This window comes from Falco rusticolus, chromosome 6, assembly GCF_015220075.1.
Source record: "Falco rusticolus isolate bFalRus1 chromosome 6, bFalRus1.pri, whole genome shotgun sequence".
Lineage (NCBI taxonomy): Eukaryota > Metazoa > Chordata > Aves > Falconiformes > Falconidae > Falco > Falco rusticolus.
This window is the reverse complement of record NC_051192.1, coordinates 10,146,040-10,168,894: the sequence shown is the minus strand read 5'-3', so window position 1 is coordinate 10,168,894 and position 22,855 is coordinate 10,146,040. Positions and strand designations below refer to the sequence as shown.

Genomic DNA, 22,855 nt, shown 5'->3' with positions numbered 1-22,855 from the left:
AAGGAAGAAAAGTGGCAGAAACAAGTTACACTGTGAGTCCCTGGATGTACAGGGTAATTACTGGTAAGGCTTCAACTGGAATATTGTGTTCAGTTTTGGACTCCCAGTGTAAGATGGATGGTAATAAACTGGAGAGAGCTCAGCAGAGTGCTGCTAAGATGGCCAGGTACCTTAAGCATATGACCAAAAAGGGACAGCTGAGAGAATTGGTCTTGTTTAATCTTGTTTTATCTGATAAAGAAGAGACGAAGGGATGATTTAATTGTAGCCTACAACTATTTGTAAGGTATTCACACACACGAAACAGCCAAAATCTTGGCACTGGCAAATGATAACAGGGGGTAACTACCACTGGTTGTGGCTTGGGTGGACATCAGAGAAAAAAAAACACAACAACTTTACTGAGGGATAATACAGGGTATCCAGGGAGGCTGTGGAGTCACCATCCACAGAGGTTTGTAGGACTTGGCTAGACAAAGCCATACTAACCTGGTAAAGCGGCAGCACTAGTTCAGGAGGTTGGACAGGATGACCCACAGACATTCCTTCCAGCCAACATTTCTGTCACAAACTGTAAGTCCTGTTAATTGTCAGTAGCTGAAACAGCTTCAAAAGGAAATGTGGTTGCTCACAGGGGAGGAAAAAATGCCTATGTGTGTATGAAAAATGGACTCTGGATCCTGCAAATCCATACAGGCCAAAAGAAGAAAATGCACTTAGAGATGAAAGAGAGCGTTTACTTTTCTGGCAGTGTTACCTTAGCAAGTTTAAGGTCATCAGATAATTTTAAGAGAACAAAAAGCAGCCTCACTAAAAACAGGAGCTCTCCATGTTTCCTGGTCAGAGTTGGAATATGAAACCCCAGACACACAAGGTTCATAAAGGAGGGCTTTTTTAGACAATACAATAACTTCTGCATATTGGAGGTTAAATATACTTTCAAAAGGATAGCTCCTCAGCTGTACAGTCAACTGCTTTGGACACCACAAAAGATACTTCATGCACATTGAACAGAGCTCCTGTGGTTACTTGCAAAATAACCTAGGAACCCTGAATTTATTTGTCTGCCACTAGGCAAAGTTCTAGAGTCAAGTTTCGAAGCGTCTCAGGGCTTCTACGATAAGTTTGTTAAAAAATAAAACCACGTAAAAAAGAAAACATGAATCTTATTTAGCCAGTGAAGACCAGCTGGCCAAGGAATACGGTTTTTCCTCGAAATATGCTGCTTCTCCCTGTAGATGACTTTAATGAAACAAAGCTGTTTACATTTTTTCAAACCTACTTTATTTCCTGCATTCACCGCTGTGATCCACAGTTTGTGCTTCACACTGGTAACATCAGATTGTCCGGAGTTATCATCATATGACCACAAGGAAATATTTGAAAAACACTTAGGTAAGTGAGAAGGATGCTATCTCTTGTATTTCATGGAGTCATAGAATACAGGTTGGAAGGGACCTCAAGGACCATCTGGTCCAACCTTTCTCAGCAAAAGCACGGTCTAGTCAACATGGCCCAGCACCCTGTGTTTGTTCACTGTTTACTGCATGTGTGCTGTGTGTTACAGAATGTTTAAAAGGCTACAGGAAGACAGCAGAAAGGCAGGCTGCTTTACTCTGGCGTGCAAGTAAGCAGCTTGCTGCAGCACATGGGGCAGGTGAAAGCCACTGCAGGATGAGCAGCAGCAGAGAACAGGGAGCCTGCAGGCTGGCTGGAGACTCCCAAAAGGAACAGGAGACTTGCCTGTACAAAAAGACTCACAAATAACCTGCAGGCTGCCAGGGAAAATTACGCTTTCCTCAGATTTTGGATGGGACCATGCAATGTGGAAAGCTGCTCAAAGCTCCACAACATGAGCAAGAGGAAAAGGCAGTCCTCATGGGCAGGGAGCAAAGATTTTCACTAGGGGCAAAAAGCACCCTGTCTCCATCAGGAGATCAGACTGTCTCTGTCAGATTGCTCTCATCTGTATTCTCATCAAACCAAGCATTAGATACGGGATGCCCTTTTGATATTTCAGGCATATTCCCTTCAAGCAAAAGGTGCAGGAATACCTGCGCCTCTGCTGCCTCTGAGCACCTCAGTTTGCTGTCAGCACAGCTTAGCAATCTCACTCTTATTCACAACACCAAGGGGATCATAACGTTAACAATAAGTATTTCCATGTCACTTTAAAAAATGCAGCTTCAGTATTTCTGAGAACTTTCCTAGAGATGAAAAAGAGTGATTTTTATGGAGGGAATTCGTAACATTTCTTGTAAAACGTGGGCAAGTCATTATTAACATATTGTTAGCCATTCAGTGCAGTGTGGTTTGCTGTCTGCATGGCTTGACAGAGAACCTGTGGTGAATTCAGGAATTAAACACTGGCCTGTTAAATATGCAAGCCTAGTTATTCTCTCTAAGAGGATTATTAAAGCATCTCTATAATATTATAAAAGTATTTTAAAAGGATGCTCATTGTGCTAATCTGAAGATTGATTTCACTTTCTCTCCTTAGGTTTCTTTCAGTCTCTCCTCTATTTCATGTTTTGTTTATAAAAAAACCCAAATATCGACAACTATGTGATGCTCTGTTATAACAAACTAGGACAGACTGGGAAGGAAGGTACTGATACACAGCTTTAACAAGAATCCACACTTCAAGAATCCAAGAGGATTTTATGCATGAACCTTAATAAGGCTATTTACAGATGATGAAAGTCTCCTGTCAGCATCTCTTTAAAGTTTCTCTGTATAAATATCAAAAATCTTGCTGGACAATTGGCTATTAGACATTAGGAGGTTTACTGCATGCTGTGCTGTGAAGCTATCTAGTTTTAAAGAGCAAATGACTCATTTAATAGATATGGTTCTGTTGAAAGAACATTCTTCAGAGCTTAGTAAGAAGTTTAAACCACATCAACATTAGAAATCAATGAGCCAAATAACTGTAGACTACTGAGGTCATGGTTAATAAAGAAAGACTTCAATTTTATTTTCATATCCTGTTTTTGGTCTAATCACTTGACCTCATTTTTTAAACATGGTCTGGATGTATTTCACCATTCCACACAGACAGACAGATTCTTTCCCCCAGTTTTACTCTCTTCAGTATTTTCAATTATATTAAACCTGATGTACACCGGAGGAAATGAATACATTTGCTGATATTTTCAAAGAAATCAGCCGCCCAGTCCACAAAGCACAGTCCAGTTTAATGGTGCCATTTGGAGCTTTTCTGGCTACACAATATACAGCTTCTGTTGGCCCTGTGACATTAAAAACCATAGGAATGAGCCCATTCTTTGTTTTATTCTTCGAATGGCAGATTACTCATTTCTCACTCTCCAAGCCAACGTAGACTGCAATTGATAGAAAGGCATTTTTCCTCATTGGAAACAAGGTTGCCTCTGGTCTGTATACAGACTGAAAGCATGCTGAACAAATTTTTATATTAATTAGTGCTTATGTTTAAGTTCTCCTACTCATACACAAGCATTTCAGCAAAGAAACTGAATTGTTCAAGTGCTGAGCTACCCTGAAGCTCCTTTTTAAGCTTCCTGACAGCAGGCAGCACAGAAAAGAACAAGACAGGATATTTGTACCTTTAAAAAAATTCCTGTGTTTCCTACAAAATGAAGAAATTGCAAGTCTGAAGGTGCTTTTTGGTTTGTGCTATTTTTACTGAAACCCCTACTGAGAAACTAAGCTCTTAGGAAAGGAAGGGGAGACCAAGAATCTGGGAGCTGTGTGGCAGAAGATAGCGTTGAGCACGAACAGCTTGAAGTTGTACTAGTGCTAGAATACAGTTCCTGAAGCACTGTTCTTACACACAACAGAAACATTCCTTGTTGAAAAGAAACGCTGTGTCTTGAGTTTATGAAAGGAACATCCATCATCTCTGGATGTTCGTATGTGGAATAAAACAACCACGTAGAAGGAGAAACACAGCATTGATGAGAACACAGGTATCTCAGGTTTCCACAAAAAATTCTTCAGAAAATATTATCTATCAACATTATGACTGAGCTGAAAGCGAGACTACATTTAGTGGTAACAAGCACCTCAGATGGCTAGACTAGTATTTACTACTGGACAACACAAGGCTCACAGTTATTCTATTATTAACAGCTTTGGTCACTCAAATAGTCACACACTTTCATCAGTTTCAAAATAGGAATGAAAGACGAAAAGCGGTGAGCTTCTAACTCTTTAAATAGGGTTCAGCATAACCAAGCCCCACTGCTTGAATATTAAGTCATAACTATCCAAGTACTGCAGACCACCTAATCCCAGATTTCTGGTCAGGGCTAACTTGTGACAAAAGTTTTTCCCGAGTTATTAACTCACAATTGCTTTCTGGGCTCCAAACAGTGGGTTTACAAAATACAAACAAGTTATGTGAGAATTTCCTGTTTCATTAAAGTTCTAGTTTTTGGACATGCAGTCACCTGCCATCAATAAAAGCACAACTCATATATCGCCCATGATTACTACTGGTGCACTTTGCACGTCCCACTTTCCAACATGCAATGTTTTTGTCTCCTTACTTTCCATCATCTCTCCTCAGATTTATTTGAAACACCTCCAGCTGATGTCTAGACACAAAGACACCTGATCTGGTATCAACAGCATGTTCAATAATTTTTTAATTCTTTTTTTTTTATGACATTGGTCAGAAAATACCCATCTGCTGTTTTTCAGCTTTTGAGATTTAATGATTTGCTATTGTATAGCAGGGATAAAGAAAAACATGAAACAGATTTATAGCCTTTCTGCAAAACTAACACATTTGTATGATTCATCTACCAGCCCCGGTTTGTTCCAATGAGGACAAGGTCAATGTGACCACTACTAGATAAATTCTGTGATGCTATATAGCAAAGACGCCTTTAAATATCAATGGTTAGCAGAGAAAAAGGTTCACATGTTCAAAGAATGTAAAAAAGCCTATAAAACTCTTTCCCTAGACAAGTCAATAAAATAAATAGGAATCCAACACCACTGTGTTTGAAACCTTTGAGTGATTTCTAAAAGGGAAGGCTACGAGCGATTTGGTCTGTTTATTCCATTCTCTGGTCCTGCTATGTCCCCATAAGCTGGTGCAACAGCCAGCAGTGCTGGTTCTCTGTCTGAAAGGGGAACCAAAACAAAGCCTAAGAAAATGTCCGCTCTATCCGCCATCCCTTTTTCCTTCCCTTCCCCTCCCTTCCCTTTTCATTTTTCTTTCTTATTTTCTTTTCTCTGATTTTTCCTTTTCTTTCCTTTTATCTTTTTCCCTTCCTTTTCTTTCCTTTTATCTTTTTCCTTTCCTTTCCTTTTTTCTTTTTTTTTTTAATTTTCTTTCCCTTCCCTTCCCTTCATTTATTTTTTCTTTTTTTTTTTTTTTTTTTTTTCCTGGCTTCCCCCATGAGGGTTTGAAGTCTGCTAGATATAGTTATTTTGGAAATACACGTTCTTGCCTGGTTGCTTTACCCGTGATCCAAAAAGCGATTCCAAAAGCGAGTACTGTGGTAAGATGGTGAGTGACTTCAGAGTCTGCAAAACAGCAAGGACTTCCGTTTGCAAGGCTGGGTGACATTGTACCTGCCTGGCTTTCCGTTCTGCAATGCAGGAGCAAAGACGGCAAAATGTTTAGGCTCTGCCTCTCTATCGGTTCGTCTAAACCCAGGCAGACCTCTCCCTGGCTGTCCAGACCAAGGATCCATCGCAGAAATCTTTCTTCTGGCACTGCGCCACTGGATTCTTCTTGAGAGAAAAGCAAGGGAACATGGTGAGGGAGTGAAATAAAGCAAGTGTGAGGACCTGAGTGAAAAATACAACGTGTCTGCACAAAGAAAAGAGCTGAGCTTAAGATTTATATTCCTGGCAAATTTATTTCTAGAATTACTGAAGTATACCTTTCCCTCTCTGTTTGCACACTGCTCCCAAACACACAGAAGCTTTTGTTTGTTCAGCTTTTTCAGCTGAAAGATGTTATTTTCCTTCTAGTCTTTGCTATGGAAGAGAGAAGCTGGGGTGAAGAATAACTTGTTTGGGCAATAATTAATGGTCCTGATGGTTTCAGATCATCTAACATCAATTCCCAAGTTTCACTGACTTTCTTATATATTAGAACCAGGCAGCACGAAGAGCTCAGGAAATGCTGCAATAACATAATGTACATAGAAATTCTCCTTTTCTTCCAGGCTGAAAATTGTTTTCCTAAGCAACTGCTCTACAATGAAGTTGTTTGCATTACAAGTATTTTAAACATTATTCCCACATAACTAGATTTTAGGCACAAACCCAGATGAACTACTTTGAGAATTTATATTAAATAATACACAGAGGACGTGGATAGCTTCTGTATGAAGCTATCACGTGCCTAAACCACAGCATGACTACGCTCGCAGGAACACAACAAATACCAAAATTATCCCTTATGTTTGTTATAGTGAACTCAGAACAAAACATACATAATAAAACACAGTCCACACTCTGAGAAATGGCTCAGTAAGGATCCCTTCATTAAGGATCTACTCAGAAATTAGGGTGCCACTTTTAAGGCAGAAGCAGAGCATGTTGCAATTTTGCCATGATTTCCGTTTGCCCCTTTTGCAGAACTAAACATTCATGTTTGACTTCTGCATCTTGGTACTTCACAGCACAGCCTGTTGTGTTGGGAAGACTTTGCTGACATTTGAAACACTTCCATATTTTGGTTTTAATTCAGATCACAAACACATCTTTGAAGTAGTTTCCCAGTCATCCCCACTTACTCTGCTTTGGTTCATATGGGCTGGTCTTGCAGCACAGCGCTTCCAGATGAAGCTAGGCCACAGCCCACCTAACACAGGTGTCCAGTCATGGGACTGGACAAGAAGGAGCCTGAAAGATCTTGCCCAGTCCCAAAACCTGAGTTAGCAACACTCTGAATTCTTCTAGAGCTCCACACTCACTGCTTATGTAGACTTAGCCTTTGCCTCCACGTGTCTAAAACAGGCATTTTTTTCAGCAAAATGTCTCTGAGACAATTATTCTCAAACGTTGATTAATTAATATGTCCAGTTAATGTCCTTTACCTATGCCAAAACCATATTATGGTCTCTGATAAATATTGTATTCACATGTCATTAAAAAGATAACAGCCAGACTAAAAAAAAATTCCCATGGTGAAAGGTACTTCATGAAGAACCCTGGGCCTCTGACAACTGCTTTTGTCAGCAAAGGGAAAAAAAAGATTTGTAGACAAAGTTTTCTATCAGTTTTAGAAACTAAATGTTTTCGATTGGATGGGAAAATGAGAAAGATAACTACTGAACAACCTTTTCGTGCAGGTAGTTATAACAATGTTTCCAATAACAGAGATACAGAGCTCAAATAAATATTGGACTATAAACTCCTACACAAACCTAATAGCATCCCTTCAGAGCAAGCTTATTCTCAACTTCGTTTCACTTAGCACACCTTTTCAAAGCGGACCAACCAATCCTCACAGAAACATGTTCACAGACAAATTGCCCAGGTTGCTTAGCCCTGTTATTTGGCAAGGTCTCCAGCCAGATGGGTTTGCTAATGACTCCTGTAAGGTGCTTAAATCAGAATCTAGCGTAACACATGACTGCCATGTTTAATTACTCTGTTAATAGAGCAGCTTCACGGATATCGTTTGGTATGTAGAAGTCAGAGGGTTTGATGAAAAATACAAATACAAAGTAGTCTTTTTCATTGGAATGTAAGGATGCCAAAGCCTTGATCATCTGCCCATGTACAATCTTCCCTGAGAGCAGTCATAATAGCTGTTACAGCAGAGGCAGACATTTGTTCAACCCACAAAACATCTCTTAGCCAATGTGCACTAATAACGGACACAGAATTTTACTTGATTCCATTGAATATATTTTTAACTATTAAACAATTTTCTGTAGGTTTGCCTGAATGAATTCAGCTGCTGAAGGGAAACTGGGATAAAACCATGATCTTAAACTGCTGGGTTTTTTTCCTCTCAGAAGGGTACCTCAAACATGCTCATTAGCTTCATTTCATTTTGCAGAACTGACTGTTTTGGTGTAGACTTTAGACTCAGCACTACACACAAAACATCTCACATAAGCTAACACTGCAAACAAATCCTCAATTGCAGGCACAAGAAGATGGCGAGCTACTTGCTGCTATAACTAATATAAAGTAATACGAGAAAACTAGACCCCTTTTGAAAACTGTCTTGAGGACGTATTTTTGGCTAAAGCAGTTTTTTCTCCCGAGGTCACTGATCAATGCCTAGGAATAGCCAAAACACCTTTTGACCCGTGAAGCCACCTTCTCAGTTATAGGACAGGACACGCCAAAGAAATTAACTTCGATAACGTTGACGGTCTCTCGTTGGTAACAAGGGACCATGAAAGCTCTGGGGGTTTGGACTGTCTCTGGGTTAAGAGCCTAGAGAGTGGGCTCAGCGGCAACCTGAGCTATTACGGATGACAGTGATTACAGACAACAAAATAATCCGGGTTTAAGTTTTTAACATTTATTAAAAAAGCAGGATGTATGTTCATTTCAAATTAAACAGTTAAAAATGTTAAAGCATACAAACAAATCAATTGTGTACTAGCAGCATCCAATTGTTAGAATTTTCTAGAACTCCTCAGTACAGTCTTGGCAAGCTAAAAATATTACAACTTGCAACCAACTGACCTCACCATAGTGCAGATAAAACAAACTTTATAAAAACAACAATTTAAGGTTAAATAAGCTTAAATAAAGGTGTTAAATACAAGACACTTGATCAAAGCTTCTGTACAAAGATAAAGAAATTTGGCATTGTACAATTGATTGGCTGGCTCACACCATACATGATTTCAATAGTTAAGCAGTATAGCTGTTTAGCTGAACATTGACTATACAAAAGTAACTGAAGTTGGGAGTGGGCTAACCCCAGTGAGCCATTTACAAGGCATGTGTATTTTTAGAAAATCAGAACACTGTTTATATTCAGGCACCATTTGTTCCTGCAAATAAATAATCTCTAATGTATCTGCATCCAAACTAGTGTTAAACACATCAGTGCTAACATTTTATAAACACAGCTTTGTGACTATTCACTATACCTCCATTCTTATTGCTATGACAATGTGGACTGTGGAAATAAAACTACTGTACATACAAAAAAATAGAGCACCTTTTAAACATTAAAGTATATGTCTGGTTATTCTTTTTATCTTACAATACTGAAGCCCAAGCTAATGTAAATTGCTTTAACATCTTCACCAGCACACCTGAAATGCAGGAACTAAAACCCCAAATATTCCTCTTCAGGCAAGCCCCAGCCAGAGCATCTTCTAAAAATGTCTAAAATGACACTAAAGATTTTTTACATTCATCTGCACACAAACAAATATCTGCTATTCTCTGCTTTCTTCATATGAATTTAAAGACGGATTACCACAGTTCTCTCTCCTTTTCAGATGAGTAAAGCTGGACAGAGAATGTAGCGGAAACACCTAAAATGGATTGTGAACACAGTGAAATTATTACCCCGCTAATTCAAAAAATACAGCTGTTACATTGTTCAAATACATATTTTCCAGGGGCGCAGTCATTAGGATTTTTTGTCTATCGTATTGAAAAACCATTCTGTAAATTTCCTCAGTTGAGCAGCTGCTGTTTGAGACTCCTCCTGAAGTCTCATATTATCTTGCCTCAGATGCTGCACCTCTGCTTGGAGAACTGCCTTGTCCTGTTTTTCCTGGTTAACAAAGACACACATTGAGTAAAGCAAGTTGCCGTGAAGACAGTATTTATTTTTGTTGTTATTATTTCTGTGCAAATCACACAGCTACTTTCTTTGAGTTCCCTAATCCTGACAAATACTAACTGTAAGGTAATTCCTGAAATACGCTCCAACTACCTCATTCATTCTGATATTGCAAGAAAACTACATGCTACTTCAATACATAAATTATAGGAGTTTACACCATTTAACAAAAAAATTCAAGCACTAAAAGGATAACGAGCTTTTAGCTATTACAAATCATATATGAGAACCCAAGCCGTTAGGAACTGATTTAAAGCATACATTACGGAAGAAAAATATCTAATTTCAAAATTTTCTCTTACATGATTATTTTCTTACCAAAAGCAGTCTCATTTCTACTAGTCCTGGCATTGTCTCCAGCTCACAAATTAGACAGCAGATGAGACACAAAGCAGGTCATTGTTATGTGAGCAAGACACCACAAGGCAACAAGGATGACAAATCTGGCGTGTTAACTACTTAGCGATAGTGCTCGTGTCCGTATCCCTACCCTTTGTTAAATCCAAGGTACGATAAATGGAGATAAAGTGCCTCATTCTTTCTGGGTATGACTGTATGTAAGACAGTTATTCTGGAGAAAAAAGACCCATAAACTAGTTATCCTGAGGGCAGCTCGTTCACATAACCATTCCCACAGGACCTCCTGCGCCTCAGTGCTAAGATGAGCCACTGGGCTCTATCATTCGTTGATTACACTATACAGTTTAATTGATGTACTTTTTTAAAGCCCTTGCCGAACTCTGCATAAAAATACAACTATTAAAACCGAAGAGTAATAGTATCGCTAATGATCTCTTACCTTTCTCAGGTCAGTTTGTAGCTGCCGGAGGATGACTTCCAGCTGGTTTACTTTTCCAGTCAGAGTACTTGGGGCATGCTCCCTGTAAAGTAAACCACTACCTTCACTCCGGGTTAGTTAAAAACATTTCCTCCCCTAGCTTTTGCAGAGTAACACTTAGTAATAGCAAAGAAAAAAAATCAATTTAGGCATAGTTAGGAAAACAGTGACAAAACCAGCAACAGCAAAAGACTACTACTGGAACCCATCGCTGTAATATCTGAAATCTGCCTCTCAGGCGAATCAGGCAGAATTCACAATGATTTAAGAAGGAATGTTTTAGGAATTATTTGCACATACCCTTCACAGGGCAAGTCAAACTTGCTGCTAAATGGTGTGCTGAGCATGTTTGTTAACAAGCTGCCTTCAGATAAGGACTGTACTAATCTGGAGCAAGCTGCAGTAGCAATTACTGTAAACCAAAAGGGCTGTTAGGAGTTCTTTTGTCTGGTCTGCGGTTGTGTCATTTGCAGCAAAGGATAAACCTATGGCTTTATGGAGACAAATATTTTGTTTAAAGGTCAAAACATATGAAATATTGCCACAGGTTAATGAAATGCACAACTGAAAGAAAATACTGAGAATAGCTTCTATTTCCTGTATGATAATGAGCACTGCGGGAGACAGTTTCATATACGTTATAGATGAAATTAGCCATAATGCGAATCATTTTGTCTAGAAGAGAGAAGCTGAAGAGATAAGCTTTATATACAAAGCTGAATCAGCTGCTTCATGCAAGTCCACAAATCTGACAGATTTGACGATACTAAAAGTGGAACATCTTTAACAGTCTTTTGCAATCCTTACTGATCACTAGGCTGGGAAAGATGTGGACTTGGAAGTCATTACAATAAATCTGCTTTACCATGTAAGTTAATTTCTGTAAAATTGGTTCAAATTATAATGTGATAGTCTAACAAGCAAGAAGACTTTTCCCTCCGTTTCCTGTTCTTCCATTCCTGCAGCTGAAGAGCAAAACTAATGAAAGATGTGTTTTTCTGTTAAAGCACACTAGTGGACAGATTACACTGCTGAATCTGTGTTTTTAATAAGTATACTCCTCACAGCAGGGAAGACGGGGAAAAGAAAAAAAAAAAAAAAGTTCTTTCTCCAGAGCACCGGGAAGAATTTGAAGAATTGGACAGTTTGGCATACAAGTTTCCTGCAGTCCTCAGCTACAACTTCTCTTGGTTAATTTACCTCTGTATGAATGAAAAATCATGGTTTTGCAAGTAGTTGCAAATAGTTGCAAAAGATAGGTAGGAACACCTGTTCCAAGGTCTGAGATGTGCTGCAGATAAGGTTATTGCAAACTACAGAGTTCAGCTCCTATTACAGTTCTATACAAATAAAAATATAAATAAATGTTAACACAAGTTAGTATTTTATAGGAGGAATACAGTGAAAAATTCAATTAGCCGAGACTCTGCATCAGAGGCCTATTCTAGTGAGAGAGCTTTATCTGACTATACCTAAAATTTTCTAGGTAGAACTGCTCAGAGGCTCATTCCAAGAAACAACATTTTTCAGAATCAAAGACATGATCAGTCAAGGTAATAGGTCTGCCATCAAATAGCAGTGAAACACGCATACAAGCAATTTGACATGCAACATTAAGAGAACACATTTTCTTAAAATATTTTTGTAAGAAATCCACTTTAATTCTGACATACCCAGTAGCCTCAAGGAAATCTTTTCCATCCGTGGGACTCTCATCCAAAGGTAAGTCTTGTGCTCCTTCCAAGCCCTGAGCTTGCTGCATATCATTCAAGGTACAAAAAGATGCTACTCTCTGATCTGTAAAAAAGTAACGTAAGGATACGTTTAAAGCTGGACATATATACAAAATAAAAGGCTACATTGCAGCCGTTATCCTGTATCAGTTAGAGAAATGGATGTAGGTTTCTACATCACAGCTTTGAAGATAATCAGCAGATGTAAAGTATATTCCAACTAGTTGGCTTCCCCACATCTGCATCCAAAGGCAACCCCAAAGCAATTTTTTGTGTCTATCAGCAGAGTAAGATAGATTTGTTTGGACCAGTTAATGCTGATATGAACAGTAAATTGGTTTTGATGAAATCCGCAGAAAAACATTTGAGAATTCAGGGCCACAACCAATGACAATAATAATTCATTGAAAAGGTTTGCATTTCCCATGGACTTAAAGCCATTGGATTCCTCAGAAATCTGCACTGTTCATTTCACACTGTTTTACTGTCTCAAGCATTTGCAGAACCTCATGGTAATCTGCATACTTGAAAAACAATAAATTCACACTATTTTTATCAATTGAGTTTTTGTTATATATATTACTAAGGCACACTGTTATCTACATTGGATTCCACTAGAACACAATCTAACAAGCACAGATGTAATTACCTATGGATATACAGTGTGGTTGCCAAAATACATCAGTCACCACATAATAGAAGTATGCCATGCAGATCATCATTGCACAGAACAGGAGTAAATGATGCATTCATTAGGATTTAATTTGTCTTCTTAAAAAAAATAAAAATCCATATTCTGTGGAGATTGATTTAACTTATTTCTGTCAAACAAAATCCATTCTGTAGGCTTGTAATAAATTCTGGCAATAACATGCCTGCCTTGCCCTTTCTCCCCTTGCTCTACCACCCCACAAGCCCGAAGCTTGCATCATCATGCAAACGTGCAAACATAGGAAATAGTAAAGAAAGTTTAAAAAAGGCAAAAGCCATCAAGCCCAGACCATCACCTAGAAACGGCGTGTGATGACAGAACGGCCCAAATTCTTCATCTGAGTCAAAACCTGGAATAAGATTTAGAATGTTCCTATGAACAAGAGAGTCCATCTCTGCTGGCGCGGCTGTGGCCCTCACGTACAGCGCACACAGCGGGATGCTCCCGCTCATGCTGGCTCTCGCTCTCGGCTTCGCAACACCATTTTGACACACCACCAACGTTCCAGGCCAGCATGAGGTGTCATGCCCCGTGCCTCTTCACAGTAACACCCAGTGTTGCAACACAGCATGACAGCTTGGTGTGCCACACACAAAGCCAACCCTCCAGGCCCTATGCACCCCAACAGCGAACACAGACCAGATCGTTTCAACTAGGAAGGAGATTTTGGTCTAAAAGTTCTACCAAACAAACACAGGAAATCCCTAAAAAGCTCTTTAAAGGGATTCTTTAAATGAATAGTTTTAAGGAATAGCAAAGATTGAGAATTAATTCCATAAGATAATGAAGAAAAGTTGCATGTCATTTTTTGTCCCATTTTAAAGACCACAGCCCGTTTCCCCTTCCTTTTATCTCTATTTCTGACGAGCGATCAATATCAGCAAATATAAACATAACTTTTTCATATGTGCTGACAATAAGGTAAGAATATAATTTTCAACACATAATCAATGACCTCATTTACAGAGCTGAAACTTATTAAGTTGCATAGATTTAATTAGTACAGGTAAATTAAAACTACTCTCCCAGCCCAAACACAGCCTGTGGGCCAGACACGAGACCGTGTAAGCGATCAGTTGGAACTACATATCTAATTATTGATTTCACCTTTACACTGTTCACACTTTTGTTACCACTTCATAGAAGAGAACAGCCAGCAACAAATGTTATGCTGTTGCTATTTTACCTACGGCAAACAATACATGACAGGTAACGTTGTGTCTCAGAGGCAATTCTACTGTTTTTATATATATATATATATATATGTGTATATATATATAAAAATATCTGCATTTTTCTCCCTCTGCCAACTAAACTTAATTAAAGAGAATGGCCACTTGTCTGGTTTATTTTGTCAGTTGAGAAAATGTTTTGTTATTTGATGTCCCCAGCAGTATTTGAAGGCATCTCTTTCTTGATGGATAAAAGCAGTTGCAAAACCAGGTACATGCAGCTTTAATGAAATCACGTGATGCCATATTTAAACAAAATATATGAAAATATTTTCCTATTATTTCAACCCGCAACAAAAATTTTAAAACCTGAAGTGTATTGTGTGGATTGATTTTTTCCTTCCTTGTGTAATCCCTAATGAATTTAATCTCCACATAATTTAAAAATAGTATTAAAACTTAGAATAAGAAATTCATTGTTAAACCTTTTATATTATCCTAGCACAACTTAAACATATTTTTCCAATATTCATATCTTTATAAAATATGAAACCATATTCTCACATTCATCAGGTGAGGAATAAAGTCACTACATGATTGCTAATACCCAGAAGTTTCCAATCATATCACATACTACGTAAATTTCTGTGTTGCTCTTCAAAGAGGTAGTTCCTTAATTATCAAAAGCCAGGTTAGTGTCAAAATCATTCTCTGAACTCATTAGTGACACCATAAAACTCTGCAATAACTAGTACATCAATAAAATCCTAGACTAGGAAACTATTTTGCCTTTGAAGACTTGTCAAGTACTTTTAAAGACACATCTTTGTTTTCAGTAACTACAGCAAATCTCACTGATATCCCTCTAAGTATTCACACTTAGCAATAGTTTCACCAACTTACTTTTTAAATCAAAACTGGTTTAGGTGAGTTGTGGTGAAGGTTGAACTTGTGCTTCAAAGACCAAAATCTTCCCACTGATTTTTGGTTTATTTGTTTTTAACAGAACTGTCTTGACTCTATATTCATGAAAATGAAATCAAAGATGCTTTCACTAACAGCTAACTTTTCAAAAGAAAAAACAAGTGTATTTCTGACTATGATGCTGTAGACACAGGTTCTGCTTCCTCCAAACTACAGGGACACCTCCTATTCAATTCAAGTGATATGTACATACTAAACAGAAGAAAATAATATGTAAATCTCAGAGCTCTTTATTTTTCTCTGGGACATCCTTGCCAAACCCCACAGGACCCACACATGGAAAACTATTTGCGAAAATATATTGGTGTTTATATAAAAAGTTTAATCAACAGTTGACTTAGCAAGACCAAAGATAAGACAAAATTCATGTCTCACTCTAAAGTAATAGAATTGTACAGTTGTAACCACTAAGAATTTGAATCTGGATTTTCATTGTACTAGACCACTAACAGGCAGAAATAACTCCAGCCAGTTTTGATGTACCAGAGAGAAGAAAAGGCTAAAATGAATATAGTGCATAAAGCTGCTCTCTTATAATTGAGGTCATATCTACCCACAAACATACACTGACATATGCACTGAAGAAAAAAAAAGTTACACACGCATGCACTAGAAATGACCAAATGTTAACCTAATATTTTTCTCTTTTTCTAGCACTCTAACATACTAATTTGGTTAAAATAATTATCTGCCATGCTGAATGCTTCAATTCTTTCTCATTATGTTATGTGTAGCATTACTCGCATTAAGCGATAAAGATTTTATAATATTAATTATAGCAGCACAGATGTTTCTGCAAAGATAAACAAGCATTAAAAAATACTGCATTCCGACTGGCAGTAGTAGACATTCATAGAAATAGCCTGGAAAAAAACCCAGAAGTTGAAACCACCTATTTTAATGAACTAAATCAGAGACATCAGAGGGGCTTTCTTATGCTATTAATGCCCACAATATGATTTACCAAATGCTAAACAGCTTTTTTTTAAAGCACAATAACCCTCATTTAAAGTAGCAAAAATTCTCTATTTATAATAATAATCAATATTTATGTTTGTGTCAATACTCTTTTGTAATGACAGAAACAGATATGGACATCTAGAAAGGTTTCTCCTTTTGTTCCCCAAAACATGGAAAAGATCCAAAATTAGCCATCAGTAACATAATACAGAGGTTGAAACCCAGTCCTTCTTCCCTAACTTGGAGATCTATAGGAGGGATAACACAAAAAGATAATTAAAAAAATACATTCTCTCCCTTATCCCATATTGTTTTCTGAGATTTCTTTGTTTTTCTTCTAATTTGGCTTTCAAATTTATTCCACAACACCCCCATATATTTACCTTTACTCAGTTCAACATGCTTCCTTGCTTGCTTTTGCTTTTTTAACTTCTCCTTTTTCAACCCAACTGCCCTCCCTAAAACCCTACTGCTTTTGCTATACAGTCACATGCAGCTCTGTCTGTTTTTTTATTGTTTACTTCCGGAACGGATGAAAAAAAACCATACAGCCACATACTTTTAGCACGTCACCTGCTTCCTGGTTGTGCTGTCCCTCTGCAGCTCCCACTAAAATAAAAGACGGGAACTGGAAGTAGCCTACCCATGTGTGAAAGAAATGGAAGGATACCCCTTGCTACTGACTGCATCCATGTCATGCATCCATAAAGATGATCTCTGGATAAACGGCACAGTCAAAACTCTGTCCTGGAAAGGAAGGCAGTGTGAAGACTTGAAGTTGCAATGTGCTCCAGCTTATGGATGCAGATCCCAACAGACACAGCTCGAGCAAAACCCCTGACTGATGTACTTGCTGGAGCCCATGGAGTTGATGCCTGCACAGCTCTCCATTGCGCTGTGAACACCTGTCTTAGCAATAACAGAGAATTTTCAGGGAAAGTTTGGAGTAAATATTCAGTTTCCCACACAAGCTCTTGCAAGCAAAAGCAGTGGAAAATGAAATCCTCACAAAGTGAAAAGCGTTATCATCATGCCTTCAATTTAAAAAAACAAGTAATGGCTTACTCCACCCTCATGGGCCACAGGACCAAGCCTTCAGTTGGATAAAAGCTAGTAACTAATTAATAAACAACCTAGTTAACTATTCATTTGGGGGTAGAGGGGGAAGCTCAAAATGAGACCACTGTTCTTGTTACACCCATGAGTAAACTCTGAGTATAGATGATGGTCGCAAAAACCTTGCTACTATATTTAATTCTTAATCCAATTAATGCCAACATTATAAGCACCTAAAAAGGGTATATTTAACATTAATCAAGATATAACTGCATTTAAAACAGACAGATGAAGGACTGTGAGGCCCAGATTTTGGACATGGAAGTCGTCAGAATATGTAAGTTGTCAACATACAATCTACAGAGATCACAGGGGGAAAACCCTGACTTTGGAATCAGATTGGTAATTCTAATAAACCTAAATTCTAATTAAAAAAAGACCTTGTACAAAGAAAAACCTAAAATTAAGTCTTGTATCTAGGAGCTAGAACAGAATACAACTTTGATATATCAGGCTGGCAAAGCCAAACTAGAGAACAACTCTTAACATCAATTTCTTAAATCAGTATTATGAAAGTCCTATCCATCGTATGCATCCTTTTTCTTTGAAGGTTTGGGTGGGCGGGTTGGTTTGGGTTTTTTTGAGATGGTCCTATATACAGTGTGATCACGTTTCCACCCAGTTTAATGAAAGGATCAAAGTAGGTTTATATTCAGAGGTGGACAACCTTTAGAATCACCCACTGTCTTTTTCACATTGATAGAATGCAAACCAGCTAATTCCGAGCAATTTTTACAGAGTAAGTTGAAGCAGCTCCTAAGTCAACAACATTAAAATACATAAGGAAACTGTATCTGCTAATTCCTATCAAACACATTCCCTCCCAGTGACTTTTTTGTGACATGCCTATCAGTTACTCTTTTTTAAAATGATTTTCAAATTGCAAGACACAGGATAGAGAAAGTTGAACAAGGGCTTAAAAATTCTATTGCTCGTAAAAATTTCAAATTGCAGTACTATGAATTTAGTCAAAACATTTTATAAATCATTTAACATATACACAGATGTCTTTATTTTAGAGTCCTAAACAGAAAAGAATTACAGTCCTTCATACAAAACTAGATTATTATTTATTACTCAAATTCTTACAATAATTAAAAAAACCCCAAACAATAGAAAGTTTCTATCTAGGAACTCAGACCATGAGTTCTTCTGCATTATCTACAGATACATCTAAGATTTCTACAATTAAAACCCAAGAAGTGAACACTCCTCCTCCCTAGGATAGAGCACTGTGGACAGTTATGTTGTTCTACCTCTCTCTCTCAAATTAAAATGGTAATTACATTCACATAGCACATACCAAAGTGAAATAAATTTCATCATGATATTAAGTAGTAAAAATAATGAAAAACTATTGACGTTTTCAAAGCAAGCTAAAAATACAGGAGATAACTGGTACAGAATCACATTTCAGTCAGCTGAACTGAAATTTTTTACTAGCATGTAAAAATACTCTTCAAGTACAAAGTTACAGAATTAGTCATATACCGATCCAAATCTGTTTTCAGTTAATTTAAGATGTCAATAACAAATTGCAGGATGTTCCCTGAGCAATCAAACATAAGAAATGCATGGGAACGTTTGTCAGATTCTCAGTGTCACAGCCCTGCCTGCCAGCTACAACAGGTGTGTTTGAGTAGTACTGAACAGTGACGAATGCACATACACTGAATCAGGTTAAGAAACAACCCAGTACTTCAGATTGTTCATGATCACTGTTGGTTTGGGCTTTTAAAAATGCCATTTGTATTATTATAGTAGTAGTTCTGAAAAGCTTTTGATCAAATTGAAATTTAATCACTTCATACTTAGGGAAGGAATCAGGTTCCAGAAAACTGACACCCATGTGGCTTTTAGTTGAAAAAATAGAGGAACATCTCATCACTAACTTCACTACCCGTTCTCCTCAAGAAGTTAAGACCTGTATCTTACACAATGACTGTGTTAATGCCATCCTTATGCACAGATACCTTAGACCTGCCATACATTCGCTAATGAGAGCAACACCAGTTAAGAACTGTTGGAAATTTTAGGACAGCACAGTGACCTAACTAAAACACCCCTCAGAAACAAAAAAACACTGACACATTCAGCTGTACATATTCATATACACACTCAAACCAATATCCACCTTTCTGTGTTTATACATTATATGTAGATTTAGCTCTCAGACAGGCAAATGAGGTTTTTTCTTAGTTAGGCTGGTCTTCTAAATTTAATAATGCAAACCTGGCCTATATCCTGCGCCTCAAGTTCTGCTACTGGAAAATATTGCGTACATTTTTGCTGCTTTTCAAGGCCTTATGATGAAAACTGTGAGGGATGGCAACATCATTTGGACTACACTTACAAGTTTATAAACACAACACAATAAACCCAGGGAAGTGTTACTCCCCGTTTCATTTTAAACATCTAACTTAAGTGCTTTGAATCCCTCCTTCAAAGCACCTGATTTTTTCAGTCGATTACAGAAGGATACAGAAGGCGCCTAAATGGATGAATTTATCTAAGATAGATACTGAAAGCATCATGAATACCCCACGTTTTCAGTGACAATTTTCCACGCTGAGAAATGATACTGCCAAAAGAACTAAAGGGCTACAGAGGCAAACACCGAATTTTTGTAATTCAAAATGTAGCTATACAATATATATTTAAAAAAAAAAAAAAAAGTTTGTGTACTGAACATTGATCTTTATTCAAATTTTCCTGTTACCTTCAAACGCTCGTGCAGCATCTACCAGGTGGGACCAGTCTAGCCCTGTGGCAGTGTCTGGCAGGGGCATCAGGCCAGGATCATTGAATTTGGCTTTATCAGATAAGGACCCATCTGAGAACCAGAATTCATCTAAACAATAAACACAATAATTAGTCTTCCTATAACAATGATGTACAATTAATTGTGACGCTATTATAATGAACTGTAAAGAAAAGGTATAAGCAAAGGGTGCTTATCTTCATTTCTCTTGTTTCTGTCTTTTCCTGTTCAATGCTTCTTATGGGTGGAACAATTTTTAAACTTCAGCAGAATAAGATGGGAAGGGTTTCTGAAGATTTTTTTGTGCCACTTTTCACATGATATGTTCTTCACATTTTCATGTGAATGCTGTGTGAGCAGGCAGCATCCATTCTTAAAGCATACCATAGTAAACCTGAGCACTAAGCAGGAAAGTTGCTAGATTCATAAAGCTGTATTTTTAGAAGGCTGTGAAACAACATATGAGATATTGACATGCAGAGTTTTGCTCTGAAACTTAAATAGTTCAGCTCCAGAATTGTAAACAATATCACCTGCTTTTCTTTTAATGTATTTGTAAATTCTAGCCTATATCCAAATCTCACTGTCACAATCTAAATATTGCCCTATTAGTTTAATATTTGTAGCTGTATATCGAGGACGTAAGACTTAGCTGGTGAACTCTAAGCTCGAAAGTGCTCTGTAACACATTGAATACTGTAGATAGACCATATATTAGTTGAAATGTATACACTATAAAGTTAGTTCAAACACAGCTTTCAGTTATGCAGTCTTTTAGAAAGGCACCATAAAAATACATCTTAGTAGAGGAGATGTTAGTTTTCATAATTATCTTAAATAGTTTTACATTTTCCTTATCTACCCATAGCCATCTTCACTCTGATCAATGTGAACACATCAAAGTGAATACCACTGAACAGGCACGCAGAGGTTCTTAAAACTGAACATAAACCAAATACATCATTTATAATAAAATTTCATCTTAGCTATAAAGCTAGGGATACAATATTGTAATTTTATTATATAGTACATCTAGGAAAAAAGAAGTTTTACTTCAGACGTATCTACTTCTATTAAACAAAAAGGTCAAAATAGTAATGTTTCCTCAAATATTTCAGAAGGAAATTCCCATCTAGTTATTCCAGTGACTCAGACTATAATATTTATGAGGAACATTTTTGCCAGGAAAACTCCAAACACAAAAATCAACAAAAGAAAAAAATGCACATATACAAGTGGAAGACAAATTATAGTTTAAGAAAATGGGATGTTGTCATTGTCCTGACACTGATGAAAAAGAACCAAAATTCATTTGAACTGAAGATTTCTGGCCTGCTACAGAGCATTCTACTTTACGGAGCAATGATATAGAGCATATCATATTCTTTGCAGAAAGCTTGTTTAAAGAAAATTAAAAATTAAAAAATCAGGAACAGGAAAGTGAAGGAGGTTTGCAATCCTCTGCCAAAAATTAGGAGTCCCACAAAGCAAAAACAATGCAGAAGAGGTAGAAATCCTGTTTACTGTGGAATTTATCTTGTTCTACCACTTACATGAAAGATGCAGTACTGTTAGATTACAGTTGGAAATGGCTTGACAAAACCTTTGTAGAAATGTCTTTCACAGTACCCACTCTTGTATGCAAAAGTGGATGTTATATGAAATGGAAAATGTAATATACGAATATATGCTACTCATACATCTGTACTAAGATTTCAGTTTCAGTTCCTTATAAATATACATAAAATCTTATCTAAGGTCATCTGGTGCGCAAATACATTGGAAGCTCCACATCAGAGCAGTCTCTGAACTTTTGTATAAGACCTGGGAATCATAAGAAACTTATTTATACAAGTACGAATATTTTATACATCCCTGTTGTGGCAAACAGACAGAAAGCCTTATGTGAAAGACTGGCAAGTCAGCTTTTGGTTCTTAGACCACCAGGCAAGCCCTGAGGGACAGCCCTTGCTTTTGTGTGATCAGCCTAGAGAGGCTGACTGGGAGACCTGTCAGAAAGATGCCTGCTCCCAGTGTGATTCGGCTGGCTTTCCAAATTAAAGTGCAAGAGTGATATATTCACCAGCAGTCATCCTTCATTACGCAGTCTTTGTAAGAACCTCAGCTCACCCTAGGGTGGATCCTATTCAGTCCTGCATAAGCCCTGACAGAGCAACACAACGGCGGAAAGCTTGCCAGAGTAGAGGTTTGAATATTGATAGCTCTGAAAATGCAACTGCTCATGCTGATGGATGAAATTATAAGCAGAATAACTGAACAGGCATGAGTATGCCATCACAGAATTATTCATTTTCAAGATATAAATTATGTGTTCTTGCACAAGGCGGGAGGGCCAAAGGAAAAAAAAAAAAAAAAAGAAAAAGGAGCTCTAACGATACAAGCCTGTTTGTGCTTTTGAATTTCAGAGAATTCAGAGAACATTGTTTGTATTTCAGGAACGCTCTCGGTGAGATGAATTATTTCTAGCCTCCTGTATTTCCATGTCTCCCCTGCTCCTCTTACCTCACTGTTGTCTCCACTTTTTCTCTGTATGACTGCCACATCAGCAGCTGCCGCTGCCTCTTGTCTTCCTTTTTGATTTGTGCAAAGGTGGCAAGTTACACTTGAGCATGCCCACCTTTGTGTGTCCAGGAGGATATGTCTCATCTTGTAGGCCACTATCTTCATTGCCCACAAGAATGATTTTGAAGCAACACAGATTCATCCCTTATTTCCTTTGAGGAAACAATTTGTGTTACCTTTCAGTTTTAAAGATCACTTTATTTGCTGTACTCCTTTTG

At 37.6% G+C, this 22,855-nt stretch overlaps 1 protein-coding gene across 7 annotated transcripts in view; it reads right to left on the bottom strand.

Annotated features, from left to right (window-relative positions):
* Positions 1 to 8,473: 8,473 nt before the first annotated feature.
* SIPA1L2 (signal induced proliferation associated 1 like 2) overlaps positions 8,474 to 22,855 on the bottom strand; it is a 152,088-nt gene continuing 137,706 nt past the window's right edge. For 4 of the 7 annotated variants that reach the window (XM_037392334.1, XM_037392336.1, XM_037392338.1 and 1 more), the window contains 5 exons: positions 20,013 to 20,144; positions 13,357 to 13,410; positions 12,290 to 12,413; positions 10,578 to 10,659; positions 8,474 to 9,709 (listed from right to left, as the gene is read on the bottom strand). In XM_037392334.1, coding sequence (XP_037248231.1) covers positions 9,563 to 9,709; positions 10,578 to 10,659; positions 12,290 to 12,413; positions 13,357 to 13,410; positions 20,013 to 20,144 — 539 coding nt within the window. In that variant the 3' untranslated portion in view covers positions 8,474 to 9,562. The remainder of the gene's footprint in view (positions 9,710 to 10,577; positions 10,660 to 12,289; positions 12,414 to 13,356; positions 13,411 to 20,012; positions 20,145 to 22,855) is intronic. The other 3 variants (XM_037392337.1, XM_037392340.1, XM_037392342.1) reach the window with 2 other exon arrangements.